General features: G+C 44.4%; 1 protein-coding gene across 1 annotated transcript in view; it reads left to right on the plus strand.

Annotated features, from left to right (window-relative positions):
- The window catches only part of WDR90 (WD repeat domain 90), a 51,232-nt gene extending 43,262 nt beyond the window's left edge, over positions 1-7,970 (plus strand). Inside the window, exons 38-44 of the mRNA XM_015824647.1 lie at positions 735-915; positions 1,911-2,041; positions 2,640-2,783; positions 4,079-4,198; positions 5,100-5,184; positions 5,838-5,991; positions 7,793-7,970. Coding sequence (XP_015680133.1) covers positions 735-915; positions 1,911-2,041; positions 2,640-2,783; positions 4,079-4,198; positions 5,100-5,184; positions 5,838-5,991; positions 7,793-7,805 — 828 coding nt within the window. The 3' untranslated portion in view covers positions 7,806-7,970. The remainder of the gene's footprint in view (positions 1-734; positions 916-1,910; positions 2,042-2,639; positions 2,784-4,078; positions 4,199-5,099; positions 5,185-5,837; positions 5,992-7,792) is intronic.
- The last annotated feature ends 5,624 nt before the right edge of the window (positions 7,971-13,594 follow it).

Below are 13,594 nucleotides of genomic sequence, written 5' to 3' on the forward strand. Positions count from 1 at the left end.
CTGCCAATTTTTAGGCTGCTTACCCTAGAAGTGTGGAGTCCCAGGTTTTGGCTAGTGGCTAAACTGAGTTCTACACGAGCTGGTTTATTTGTTACTGTGGGACTCCCCAATTCCTCTGTGGGTTGATTTAAAAGTTTCAGGATTTATTTATTGAGAGCCAATTTGGCATAATGGCTAAAGTTTCTAGTCCTCCTGAAAGCTGGCTGGGTGATTTTGGCCCAGTCCCTTTGTCTCACCTCACAGGGTTGTTGTTATGGGGAAAACAGGAGGCAGGAGCATTACGTGCACTGCCCGTAGTCGTGCAAATAAAGGCAGGATATAAATCAAAGAATAAATACATAGACATTTCTAGACGATCCTGCAGAAGCCCTTGTGTTCAAATCCTTCTTAACACGCTGTCAATAGTACATGTAGGAGATGACCAGGCTGAGCCTGAGGGAGGGGTCAAATGTGTCATCAGTCTCAAGTTCCTTTGGACCTACAAGAGATCTAAGTCCAACCCACCTTACGTTCCACTGACTCTTTTCTACTGCCAGTTTGCTTTGACTGTTAGTAGTTCAGATTCTGGTCGAGAACTTTAGCATACAATAAACCTGTGGTCATTTGAAGCTCTCTGACTCCCAATTTCCTACACTTGACAGCACGCATGGTACGAAAGTGGGACCACTATTCCTTCCCCTCTCTCACCTGGTTGTGGTTAAGGTATCGCTAACCCCTGGTCTTTTTCCTCTTAGAGTTGCCTGTGCTTGGCCTGGAGCCCAGTACCCACCTCCATCAACGGGGTCGAAAGCCATCATATTGTGGCAGGCTATAGCGATGGCACCATCCGCCTATTCAGCATTTCCCGGACAGAGATGGAATTGAAAATGCACCCACATTCCCTGGCCGTAATGGCACTTGGATATTCTGCAGATGGTAGGGAACAAGCCACAATGTTGAGCTGGGCGTCACCATTCTCGCTGTCTTCTCCTTTGGCCTGGTTCTTTTTCTCTTTTCCAACCCTCCCAAGCTAAGATCTTAACTTTGCCCTTGCCCTACTGGCTGATGGGAGATGTAGTCTAACTAACTGATGGATGTTATCCATTCAGTTGTGTCCGACTCTTGGAGATCCTATGGACAGGGTCTCTCCACATCTTCTGATCTTGCACTACTTCCTTGACTCTTCGATGCTCTGTCTGATGTTAGCTTTGATGGTGTCCAGCCACTGTGTTCTTTTGACGGCCTGGTTTCCCTTTACTGCTAACTCTTCCAAACATAATTGCTTTCTCCAATGAATCTAACTAAAAGCTAGTTTTAATATACTTATTTTTTATTAGGTTGTTTTTGTATAGCACAGAGATTATCTGGATTAATAATAGAATACCACAAATGAAATCAAATGTTCTCTTCTTGGCTTCGCTAACAACCTTTGTGTTAATTCTGGTGTTTTCAAACTTGAATAAAGGATTCCCGAAAGTATTTCTGAAGAGGTTAAGTGTGGAGGGTGAAACTTTGGCAGCTACGTGCCTCTTCGTTTTAACTTGTCATTAGAGAAAGCGGGGAGGATGGGTTAGCTGGTTCCACTGAAGATTGTGAGAGCCTGGAAACTTTTCAAGGACGTCCTAACAGGTGTGAAATTGAAGCAGATGGTTCCCATAAGAAAGAGAATTTGTTTACATGGGCTACGTGAGAGCCTGGGCGTTTGGCTGGGAAGATCATTGTTTAATACAACGAACTGGTGTCTGATAAACTCAAGAGTTAGTTTTGCCTTGGCAACACCATGCAATGTATTCCATAAACAGTGAGCTTTTCAGAACTGAAGTGATCCTGGAGTTTTATTTGGATTCTCAAGCTGGATGTTGACAGTTACAAGTGTATGTGTGCATATTTGTTACCCTGACTGGTGACTGACTCCTTGTGTCTATCTCTAGGAGAAATCATCCTATCGGGAAGCAAGGATGGATTGATTGCCATTAATAGCCCACGTACAGGGATGACCATCAGAGTCCTTACTGACCACCGACCTTCAGCCATTAACGTTATCCATTGCACCAGAAAACCGGTAAGGCATGCGAACGGTTTTATCCATCTGTATATTACCAGATAAATGGAATTCAGGTGGAGAGAGAGAGAGAAGAGAGAGAGAGAGAGAGTTATAGAAGGGAAAATAAATAAAAATATTCTAGAGACCAATAACCTAGCTATGTGGTCTGCACAAATGCAGAACCAACAGTGGGTTAAAGCCAGATGGAGACTGATAGCAAACCAAGAGATCAAAAATGGATTTATATAAACAAATACAGGTAGTCATCACTTAACAATACTCACTGGGACTAGAATTTCTATCCCAACTTTCCATATTGTTTCTCTTTTCTCTTTCCTCCAGTTTTACTCTGTCCTGTTCCTCTAATCCTAAAATCCAGCCTCTGCGTTTTCTTAATATTGCCCCCAAGCAGATTCTCTAGCTTAATTTGTATCTGGAGTTGAGTGACTGGTCCTCAAGGTTTGTGTGTGTCCTTGTTTGGAAGACAGAGCTTTATTCCATTTGTAAATGTGTATCATCCAAACTCTGAGATCCTACATCAGCACTGTGCTAGAGGTTGGGGAAACAAATGCAGAAAAACAAGAGAAATTCTCATTTTCATAAACTTTTTCTCCAGTACAAGGAACTTGGGGCTGAAGGAAGCGATCTCTGGCTGGCTTCCAGCTCTGATCGGCGTGTCAGTGTCTGGATTTCCGATTGGTTGAAGGACAAATGTGAGATCATCGATTGGTTAAGCTTTCCAGCTCCCACAGGTCCTGAGGTGAGAATAGATTACTTGCCTCTAGTATTTCCATCACGTGGCAAATAATGTTGGCCTTGCTTATGTTTCAAATCTGGATCTATTTATGGTCCATGAATTACTCAGAAAGATGATAATAATAGTAATANATAATAATAATAATAATAATAATAATAATAATAATAATAATAATAATAATAATAATAATAATAATAATAATAAAAAAAGTTGGAAGGGACCTTGGAGGTCATCTAGTCCAACCCCCTGCTCAGGCAGGAAACCCTATACCATTTCAGACAAATGGCTGTCCAGTCTCTTCTTAAAAACTTCCAGTGTTGGAGCATTCACTGCTTCTGGAGGCAGGTTGTTCCATTGGTTAATTGTTCCAACTGTCAGGAAGTTTCTCCTTAGTTCTAGGTTGCTTCTCTCCTTGATCAGTTTCCATCCATCCGATAATTCATAGCTAAGAAGGGTACCTGGTGTGGGTATTTATCTGTGTATGTCTCTGTTTGCTTAAGTAAAAATGATAAGTTTAATTTCCATACTTAGAAAATGCTTAGGAAAGTAACTTTTCTGAAAAGGGTGATCAGCAAAAGCTCTCTAAAGGCAGGAACGATTGTTTATGTCCTTTCTGAATTGCATATGGGCTGGTTAGCACTAGCAATAGCGCTTAGATTGATACAGGCAGTCCTCAACGTACAACAGTTTGCTTAGTGACTGTTCAAAGTTACAACGGCACTGAAAAAAGCGACTTATGACCGTTTTTCACACTTAATGACGGTTGCAGCATATCCCAGGGTCATGTGATTTCTATTCGGATGCTTGGCAACTGAGTTACATTTATGACGGTTGCGGTGTCCTGGGGTCATATCTTTTGCAACCTTCTGACAAGCAATGCGGAAACCAGGTTCACTTAACCGTGTTACTAATTTAACAACTGCAGTGATTCACTTAACAAATGTGGTGAAAAAAGACATAAAATGGGGCAAAACCCGCTTAACAAATGTCTCACAACAACATACATTTTGGGCTCAATTGTGGTCGTAAGTTGAGGACTACATGTACACCGCTTCACAGTGTTTTACAGCCCTCTCTAAGTGGTTTACAGAGTCAACATATTTGCCCCCAGCAATCCGGGTCCTCATTTTACCGACCTCGGAAGGACGGAAGGCTGAGTCAACCTTGAGCCGGTCAGGATTGAACTCTTGGCAGTGGGCAGAGTCAGCCTGCAATAGGGCATTCTAAGTTCCACTGCCCCACCAGGGCTATTTCGAGACGACATGCACTCATCTGATCATTTATCTTTTTCTTTTCAGATTCCCAGTCCTCTACCTCCTAGCCTGGCAGCGTTTTGCCCTTGGGATAAAAGTACTATTGCTTACGTTGGCTTTGGGTTGCAAAAAGAGATCCTCTTCTACAGCTTGCAACAGAAACAGGTATGCCGTGTTGTCTTTGCCAGTGGTTGCATCATAGAGTTGGTGGTTGAATCTGTGGGGTCCAAGTGTTACTAGATGACACCACTTCAGACTTCAGTTCTATTGCTCCAAATTTTCCCCAAATGCTCCCACGTTTGCTGGCAAGCCTCCAACAAAAGAACACGCACACCCCTTCAGCCAACTCTGGCTGAAAGTAGGTTCAAATACAGTCTGATTAGCATAAGAAAGTACTCAAGGCCATAGAGATTCATTGAGGACTGCTTCAGCATTGTGGTTGCCCTTGGGGGGCCGGGTGGGTGTGGCCAGGGTGGGTGTGGCCTACTGGGTGGGCATGGCCGGCTCTACATCGTTCGCGTCAAGGGTGCCTGTGGGGGCCTGGGCAGGAGTGGGACAGATCTGGGGGTCTCTGGCAGAAGGGGGTGGGACCGGGGCAAGCGCCAAGGCATGGTCCATTTCTTCATTCCTCACAAAGGGTGACACCTCCCCAGCATGCACCCAGGATGCGGGGCCGACACGGTAGGGGATGGTTCCTCACTCTTTCCAGACGGCCTTGTGGAGCTAAGACTGAATGCGTTTCAGCATAGACGGCCCCCGGGCCTTGTGTTTGACATGTCTGGTTTAGTGCTTAGGATTAGAGGCAGAACCTGAGATGAAAATTGATCAGGCAAGTCACATTTCTTTGGATAGAGTTGCCTGATCAATACTAGAACTTTACTTGGTTTCTGCTCCAACACAGGCATCAAGAGGCTAATCTTTGTTCTCGTGCTGTTTTGGAGGGGGAGTATATAGACTTTCCACCTCTACGTGTCCATATTTGCAGATAAGGACATCGAGGAGATTGTGGTTCATCTTTCCACGAAAACTAATATTTTGGGATTTCCCCCCCCCCCATGGCATGTAGGTCCTGGAGACGATTCCCTTGCCTTCCTTTGCCACTTCGCTGAGTCTGTCTCCTGTTGCCTGCACCATCGCTGTCGGCTTCAGCGGTACGTATCTGGAGAGGTGAAACGGTTTTGTGTGTCGTTTTCTCTCCAAAGCAGGCTAGCTGGCCCTGGGTGTTACTAGCCTATTACCGATGCTCAAGAAATAGAGCATCGGTGCAAACAGATCAGATGGTGGAGCTTTCGATTGATGCTGAGGATTCCAAGCATCCGTTTAAGAGCGTCAGACTTGAAATTGTGGCAGAGGATGGGGAGTGAGGCAGTTGTCTTGAGGCAGGTAAGAAGACCCAGAGAAATCTAGACCCTGGGCAGCTTTCAGTTGTCTTCTTTATTTGGAGCTTAAAGTCCCATGTCAATTAAAAGAAGCCAAGACATTGTCCTTGGCATGTAGCTTGGCTTGCCTCCATGAGTCATGGGGTACCTAAGTGCTTTTCTCTTTAACCTGGCTCTTAGAATAATAGAACAATAAAATCAACAGTGAAAAGGAAAACAAGATGACCTCAATATTATAACAAAAAGATGGAGAGGGAGAGAGCAGGGAGCAGGGAGCAAGAGGAGTCTGCCAGCATGGTTTCTGGAAATGATGCTACCAGACTCCCCTTGATGCTTTACTTTCCCTGTAGTTCTACAACATTTCAGCAGGCCACCCAACTGAAAATGTATCTTCTCTTAAGCCAATCCCTTTCTCTGCCACGCAGAATGTATGCTGAGGCTGATTGACCGCACCACAAGGACATCGGAGGACTACGGGGGACACAATGACACGGTTTGCCTCTGCAGATTTGCCCCCTCCGGGAAACGCCTCTTCACAGCCTCCTACAACGAGATCCTGGTGTGGGAAGTCCAGAGCAGGTGAATGCAGACCAGCCCCTTCGCTATCACCCTGGCCTGAGGTCCGGTGGAATCATGCTAAGATGATGGTTGCTTGTGAACCCTGGAAGGACACCCATCTCCGGTTACCTTGGACCAGCTGCGACTTCTAGCCCCAGGTTGAACAGCCCCAAACTTGGGGGGGGGGGGGAGCAGGCAGGTGTCTCTGTTAAAGCAGAGCTATCTGTGATGACCCAGGGCACAGCACAAAAGCAATGCAGACAGCTGGCAGTGTAAACAGTTCTTTAATGGTTGCAAATTTCCTCCAAATGCTCCCACATTTGCTGGCAAGCCTCCAACCCAAATTCACACACTCACCTTCCAGCCGGCTTTGGCTGAAGGCAGTTTCAATACAGCCTGATTATTAGAGGGATGTCCTCAAGGCCATAAAGATAACAAGCCAAACAAAACATCCACTTTAATCAGTCCAGCTTGAATCTCAGCTTGCCTGCAGAGTTTGCAAAGAGAAAAGTCAAAATGCAGCCTGAGGTCGCAATTCAGGAAATCCACACTGGTCAGCCGGTCTGGTCGACAAGGTGTCCAGGTTTTCCAAAGGCAGAGAACAAGAGCAACAATACACACTTTCCCAAGATCCAACATTTGTTCCCGACAAAGTCCCCACCCCACAGCAGCTCAATCCCCAGGTGTGCCTTGTGGGGTGGGTCGGGACGCTCTCCTCCCGAGCAAGTGAGCCTGCCTGCATTGTTCCCTCCTCCTCTCCACTCTCCCAGCTCTAGGATCAGGTGGGGGTGGGCCCTGCTCCTTGCCTGAACTCTGTCCCCCCTGTTCCAAACCTGAAGGGCCCTGGCCTGCCTCAGCCTGCCCCTCCCCACAGTCCTCCGAAGCCACAAACACCTCTCCCTCGACCTCCATAGGGTCCTGTTCCGGCTCCATTTCCTCCTCCGAATCAGGCTCAGATGGAGGCATGACACTATCCCTTGAATCCCAGTCAGAATGGATTTAGCCACTAGCATAGCAGTCAACTAGGAGCATGCAGGATTTGGAAGGAGACCTTCCCCTTCTATTTAGGCTTCAGGGTCCTTCTTTGTAGGTTACAGGAAGTCCCAAAGGTCCTGTTTCAAAAGGCAACTGGACTTTGGTTTTCCCTTGAGGAAATTTTGCTTCTCATCCAAGTAGCTTCTTCAGTTCAACTGCAAAGAAATGTGGAACCGAAGAAGCTTCTTGGATGAGAAGTGAAACGTTCCCAAGGAAAGACAAAGGAAATCTTTGAAAAAGCTCCTTTGGGGACTGAGAATCTCTGTAGACATTCAGGTGATAGACAGTTCTCGATTTACGACTGTAATTGAGCCCAGAATTGTGGTTGTAAATCATGCCCGTCGTTAAGCAGGTTATCCTGTGATCAACCTGATTTTATTACATTTTTTGTGGCAGCCGTTTAGCAAATCTCCCTGGTTGTTAGGTTTTATTTAATGACCATGGATTTGCCTGTTTTTAAGCAAACCCATTGTCTCCAATGGGCATTTTTATGCCGCAGCTGGAAGTGAACACTAGTTTCCAGCAAAAAAAAAAAAAAAAAGAATAATTTGCAGTCATGTGTGATCACAGAGTTCTGCAAATAGCTCTAAATGTGGGCTGGTCGCCCAGGACCCAAAATGTGATCATGTGACCACGGGCGGGGAGCGGCCATTGCAGCTTCGAATCCAGGATGTCAGTACCTTTTCTGGGGTCCGTCGTAAGTTGAAAATTATCTGTACCACATTTCTTTGCATTTGTAGTAACGATGCTTCCGCAGACACTCAAGTTTATCTCATTCTTTTTTCAGCTCAGCAGAATAGCTTGACCAGGCCATCTGAACCAGGAGCCAAAAAAAACCCTTGGCCAGAGGTGTTATGGGAATGGCTGATTCTCACTGGTTTTTTGACCCGATACAGTTGGCAGATACGTCAGTTGCGAGAGATCTTCTTGTCACATTTCGAATTGGCAGGTGGCATCTATCCAAGCGCCTTCTTAAAAGTGGGATCATTCACAGATTCAGTGGGCCAAGCCCCCGCTCTACTCAAGCCAATTGGCTGGGCAGATTGCACACTAACTGATCTCCATGCTTCTGATGTCCCCCATAGAAATATGCGAGTTTTACCTACAATGCTACAACCCCAGTTAAAGTATCTGGCCCAGGGAAGGTCCTGTTGTGAAACGGAACAGAGCAGCACAATTTTTGACTCTTTTCTATTGCAGTTGGTTTTAGTCCCTTTACTCTTAGCACTGTTAAATGTATATATGTATATTTTGCATATTTTTCTACAACTAAAATAGCCTTTTTTAAAAAAAAATATATCCTCTCCTAGGAATAGATTTTGATTTTAACAGTTACCGGTTACACTTTCAAGTGAACGTTTAGTTGAGAAGGAGTATCTCTCCCCCGTTCCTCGTTCGATTTCCTCAGTAATAGAATCACAAAAGGCATTTTTTATAAAAAAAAAAACAACAACCCAAAGACACCCAGCTGAGTGTTAACTGCTGAGTAGGCTTTATACGAATACAAGTTTACCTTTAAAAAAATATATATTTTAAAGATCAGGAACTTTCCAGCTCATTTTATACTCAGAATTCGAAAAGATAAGGTGTTTTGCTTATAGGACGCATGGTTCACTTAGACCAGGGGTAGGCAACCTTGGCTCTTTTATGACTCGTGGGCTTCAACTCCCAGAGCCAGCCACGCTGAAGGGAAAGGGAGTGGTTTCCAAGCTGAGCCATGCTGGCTCAGGAATCCTGGGAGTTGAAGTCCACGCGTCATAAAAGAGCCAAGGTTGCCTACCCCTGGCCTATAACAACAGAAGCAACAACAGTCGCACTGGACTTGTTTTCGTTTGTAATTTATAATGAAAGAAAAGGATTGGGTTTGTTTGTACTTTAAATTTTTAAAAATTCCAAATAAATGAGTAGGTTTGTGTATTCAACCTCTGCTACTTTCTCCAGGTCTAGATGCTAAGACGATCCAGCAAAATGCTCTCCCTCTTATAAAACCTAAGAAAATCAGTCCCGTTTTATCTGTGTGACCAAACCCAGAGGTGTCTACAGGGCATTGTCAGAAAAGTCAAGGTTTCTGACAGCCAGAAAGATGCGATTAAAGTTTCGCCCATTTTTAATGGTTGTCGAATATAAAAAGGGATAAAGATTCATTCCCACTGTCAGGGCCATCATCTTGACTCTTGTTTTTGACAGCATCCAATCTGGGTTGATCACCAGGATCAAAGGTTTTGTCTTCCGAGCTTTTGGACTGGAGCCCATCCTCAGGGAATTTCTTTGGGTTATTCTCTATGGCATTTGTATGGTGTCTGTTGTGTGTGGCTTTTTAGATGTAGATTGGGGCGTTGATGGCTGGCTGTTAAGTCTTCTGCTGTTATTTCCTTGTGCCGCCAAGCCCTTGCCTCCTAAGTACTTGACAAGCTGGGGATAAATCAGCAGGCCTGTTGATTGACATGGGGGCCCCCTTTCCAGTTTCAGTCACTTCCCTGGCTGTTTTTGTGCTTGCTCGTCCAACAATCATAGTAGCAGATTTATTTATTTTTTTGACAGCACTTTTTATTCTGGAAACAGCAGATCAAAGTCCTTAGTTTTCTTTCCTTCTCTCTAAAGATGTGGGTTAAAGAAAAAAGAAGATGGGAGTGATGGCCAATTCAGATTTCCCCCTTCCATTCCACCGGCCTAAGGATGCTTCCTAACCTGCTCCCAATTTCTGTATGCAAATTTTCATTAGATGGTTGATAGTTTTGAAGAAAGGCCTTTGTGCACAGTTGACAAAGCAAGGCAAGAATCAGGGGTCTGAGCGAGGGCAGGCTTCCTGCATCTTATATCTATTTTTCCAAAGGGCTGGAAATTGCTTGGGAGCGCCCAGACTCTAAGCTCTGTGGTTGTGTCACTGCGACTCAGCACCTTGCTGGGTTATCAAAAACAGCAAAGAGGTGCTATTCAATCTCTGCAGCCGTCTAAAAACTTGACTGGAGAGCCCAGTCCGGCTCAATCCTGAAAAACTGCCTCGTTATTGTAAGCAAAACTCAAAAAGTCAAAGCTGAAAATTAAATTCACTGCAAGGCGGGTTTTTTTGGCTGCCATTTTAGTCAGGGTTACAGGTGTGTTTCATTCAGGAGCGAGAAACGTACTGGATCTATTTTGAATCTGACTAGCCATTGAAGGAGGTTGCTGTAGGCAATGTCACTTAGTCATACATAACTATGAGAAATTTCCTCTTCCCATCCCAAAGGTGTTTTTTCAAGAGGCAGCTGGACTTTCTCGTTTTTTCCTTGAAGACGTTTCAATTCTCTCCAAGAAGCTTCTTCAGTTCTGATTGGATGGTGGGGAATCTTCCCATTTTATTTAAACCAGAATATGCCTAATTTTTCCCCCTTCAGCCCATTAAATCACAAGGAAGCAAAGAGTGAAGCAAGCAGAATGTGAATTTATTTCTATAAAAAGTTTATTCCCACATAAACCACAAAGCAAAGTCTCCTTAAGGCTTTATTTTCTAGAAGGACTTAAATATTTTGACTTTTCAAACGTAGCCCGGGAATTCCACTTGGTGCGTAAAATACAAAAAGGAAATACAGATCAAAGTGCATCAAAAAGGCTGGCTCAGAAAGAATTATTTTTTGCTTCAAAATATATTATTAAAAGATACTCCTATTGCTGTCCTAAGAAAATGTACATCTTTTCAAATATATTACTTAAAAAACACTTTTTAAGAGATTAACATACGTTTCTCAGAAATCTCTGATAAAAAAGATTAGCAACCTAGTCAACACTGGGTCTGCATCTCTTATTATTCTAGCCTGCAGAGTAAAATTAGTGACTCTACTTGTATCACCTTTTAACCTAGGGATCCTGGCTTGTTAAACTACAGTAACCAATATCACAATCTCATCCCTGAAACCTTTTCCACCGGTTATTTTTCTTCTCTACATTGGGGAAAAAATGTATAAAAAGACAATGTATTTTTCTAAATCATCAAGAGGGAGTAAAAAAATACAGTCAAGTAATTTGATATCGAGGTCATTTTGGAAAGAAAAAAAATGCAATTAAAAAAGGTTGGCAGATAAAATTCCAAACCTTTTCTGCAATTCCACTGAATAAAAACGGATCTACAAATATCAAATATACAAGCCCGGATAATTTTGATACTTTGTGTTGGCTACAGGAGGTTTACGACAATTTGCCAGGGCAAAACTTGCTGCAGGACAAGAGTTACAGTAATATCGAAGAAATGGTGTAATAGAAGCATTAAAAGATGCAAAAGGAGGGACAGAATGAAATGCGAATGGTAAAAATTATTTTTTTATTTATTTGAAATAATTAAATGGAATTGGTTAAATTGTCCCGCAGCGAACTGTGCCGTGTTGAGTTGGCTGTGGCAAGTTGTCCCATTCCCGGCTACATGTTCAAAAGATTGCCTCCTATGCATTAAAAGCGGTGTTTCTCAACCTTGGCGACTTTTCAGCTGGGTGGACTTCCAATTCCCAGAATTCCCCAGCCAGCATGCTACTGGCGTCATGAACAGTTTAAAGTTGGAAGTCCACACAGCTTAAAGATGGCTGGGGAATTCTGGGAGTTGAAGTCCCCACAGTTTCAAGTTGAGAAACACCTGGGCTAAGGAAACGGGATTCTTTATTTCAACCGATAAAAACATATTCCTGGATTGATAGAAGTTTACGTTGAAGGATACGCTGAATCACATTGAGGAAAAAAAGCAAGCTTTTTGGTTCCAAATGGTTAAGTCCAAGAGAAGAGGAAGAAAAAGGCAACTCCTGTAACAAGCTTATCAATTACACAGTGATGAACCGTATCCTATCGTTCATAAACACAAAGGCACCTCTACGTAAGACATAAGCAAAGAACCACAGGACTGGAAGGGACCTCTGGCTGGCTGGGGAATTCTGGGAGTTGAAGTCCACACGTCTTCAAGCTGTCAAGGTGGGTCATCCTTGGTTTAGAACAGTGGTTCTCAACCTTTTTAATGCCGCGACCCCAACCGGTCGTAAGTCGAGGACTAAACCAGTCGTAAGTCGAGGACTAAGCCGGTCGTAAGTCGAGGACTACCCAACCGGTCGTAAGTCGGGGACTTTCCCTGCCTGGGAGCGCCGCATATGCGTGGTTCCGCCCCCTGCGCCGGCCGAGGTGTAGCTGGCAAGCGGCAGAGATGGAGCAGGCCGACCACCAGCTGGCCCAGCCCAAGGGAGGTAAGGCACCCGCCGGAAAAGGGGGAAAAAATGGCGGACAAAAAAAATGGCGGACAAAAAAATGGCGGACAGCCTTGCTTGGCGACCCCCATGAAATGGTCGATCGACCCCAAATGGGGTCCCGACCCACAGGTTGAGAACCACTGGTTTAGAGAAACAACCACTGGTTTAGAGAAACAGCAGCATTCCCAAAGCTGGCTGGCTCCAAGGCCCATTTCTGTGGCCAAGCCACCCCGTGGGATGATGGAAGTTGTGGTCCAAAGATGTCCAGAGAACAAGTCCCCCCCCCTTTTTTTTGTCAGGAATGTGTGGAAGACAGGAAGGTATGTGTGGTGGAGGACAAATATATACTACAGGTAGTCCTCGGCTTACAATCACAATTGAGCCCAAAATTTCTATTGTTACGCAAGGCAATTAAGGGGTTTTGCCCCATTTTGCCTTTTTTCTGCCACAGTTAAGCGAATCGTCATTAACTGTGAAATGAATCATTCGGTTGTTAAGCGAATCGCACTTCCCCCATTGACTTGGCTTGTCAGACGCTGGTTGGGAAGGCTGCAAATGGTGATCACATGACCAAGAAGAAAGAGTGCAATGGTCATAAATACAGGCCAGTTGCCAAATGCCAGAATTTGGATCACGTCACCATGGGAATACTGCAACGGTCGTTAAGCGTGAAAACCTGTCACTTTATTCAGTGCCTTGTAAATGCTAACAGTCACTAAATCCATGGTCGACTACCTGTAAACATTTTGGGATGAGGTTTCTGAATGTTGAAAGACAGGAGGAATCCTCAAAAAAAAATAATATTCATTTCCTGTCTCTCAAAATCATCCGTTCGTGCTTCTACATCAGGGGACCTTCAAACTTGGCCAATTTAAGACTTGTGGACTTCAACTCCCAGAATTCCTCAGCCAGCGTACATGCTGGCTGAGGAATTCTGGGAGTTGAAGTCCACGTACGCTCGCTGAGGAATTATAATAATAATAATGATAACGTTGGAAGGGACCTTGGAGGTCATCTAGTCCAACCTCCTGCTCAGGCAGGAAACCTTACACCATTGAAGTCCACAAGTCTTAAATTGGCCAAGTTTGAAGACCCCTGTTCTACAAGCATTTCAACTATGAAGATGCTGCTGTCTAGTGCTATGGAAGCATTCGAGAGATGGACATCTCTGGGGACCAACTTGGACCTTCTCTCCATCACTTGATGGGACAAAATATTTCCATACCAGTATGGAAGCTCCCCCTGTCCCAGACCCCTTTTAGGCCACTGGTTCCAATTAAGGCAATAGGGAAAAATGGCAACCGATTGCCGAGCGATGGAGCCAAACGTCTACAGTGAGAAACAGTGGCATCTCCCGAGGTTTCTGCTCCATGGAAAAGAAACATTTTTGA

This window comes from Protobothrops mucrosquamatus, unplaced genomic scaffold, assembly GCF_001527695.2.
Source record: "Protobothrops mucrosquamatus isolate PMUCROS unplaced genomic scaffold, P.Mucros_1.0 scaffold2304, whole genome shotgun sequence".
NCBI lineage: Eukaryota > Metazoa > Chordata > Lepidosauria > Squamata > Viperidae > Protobothrops > Protobothrops mucrosquamatus.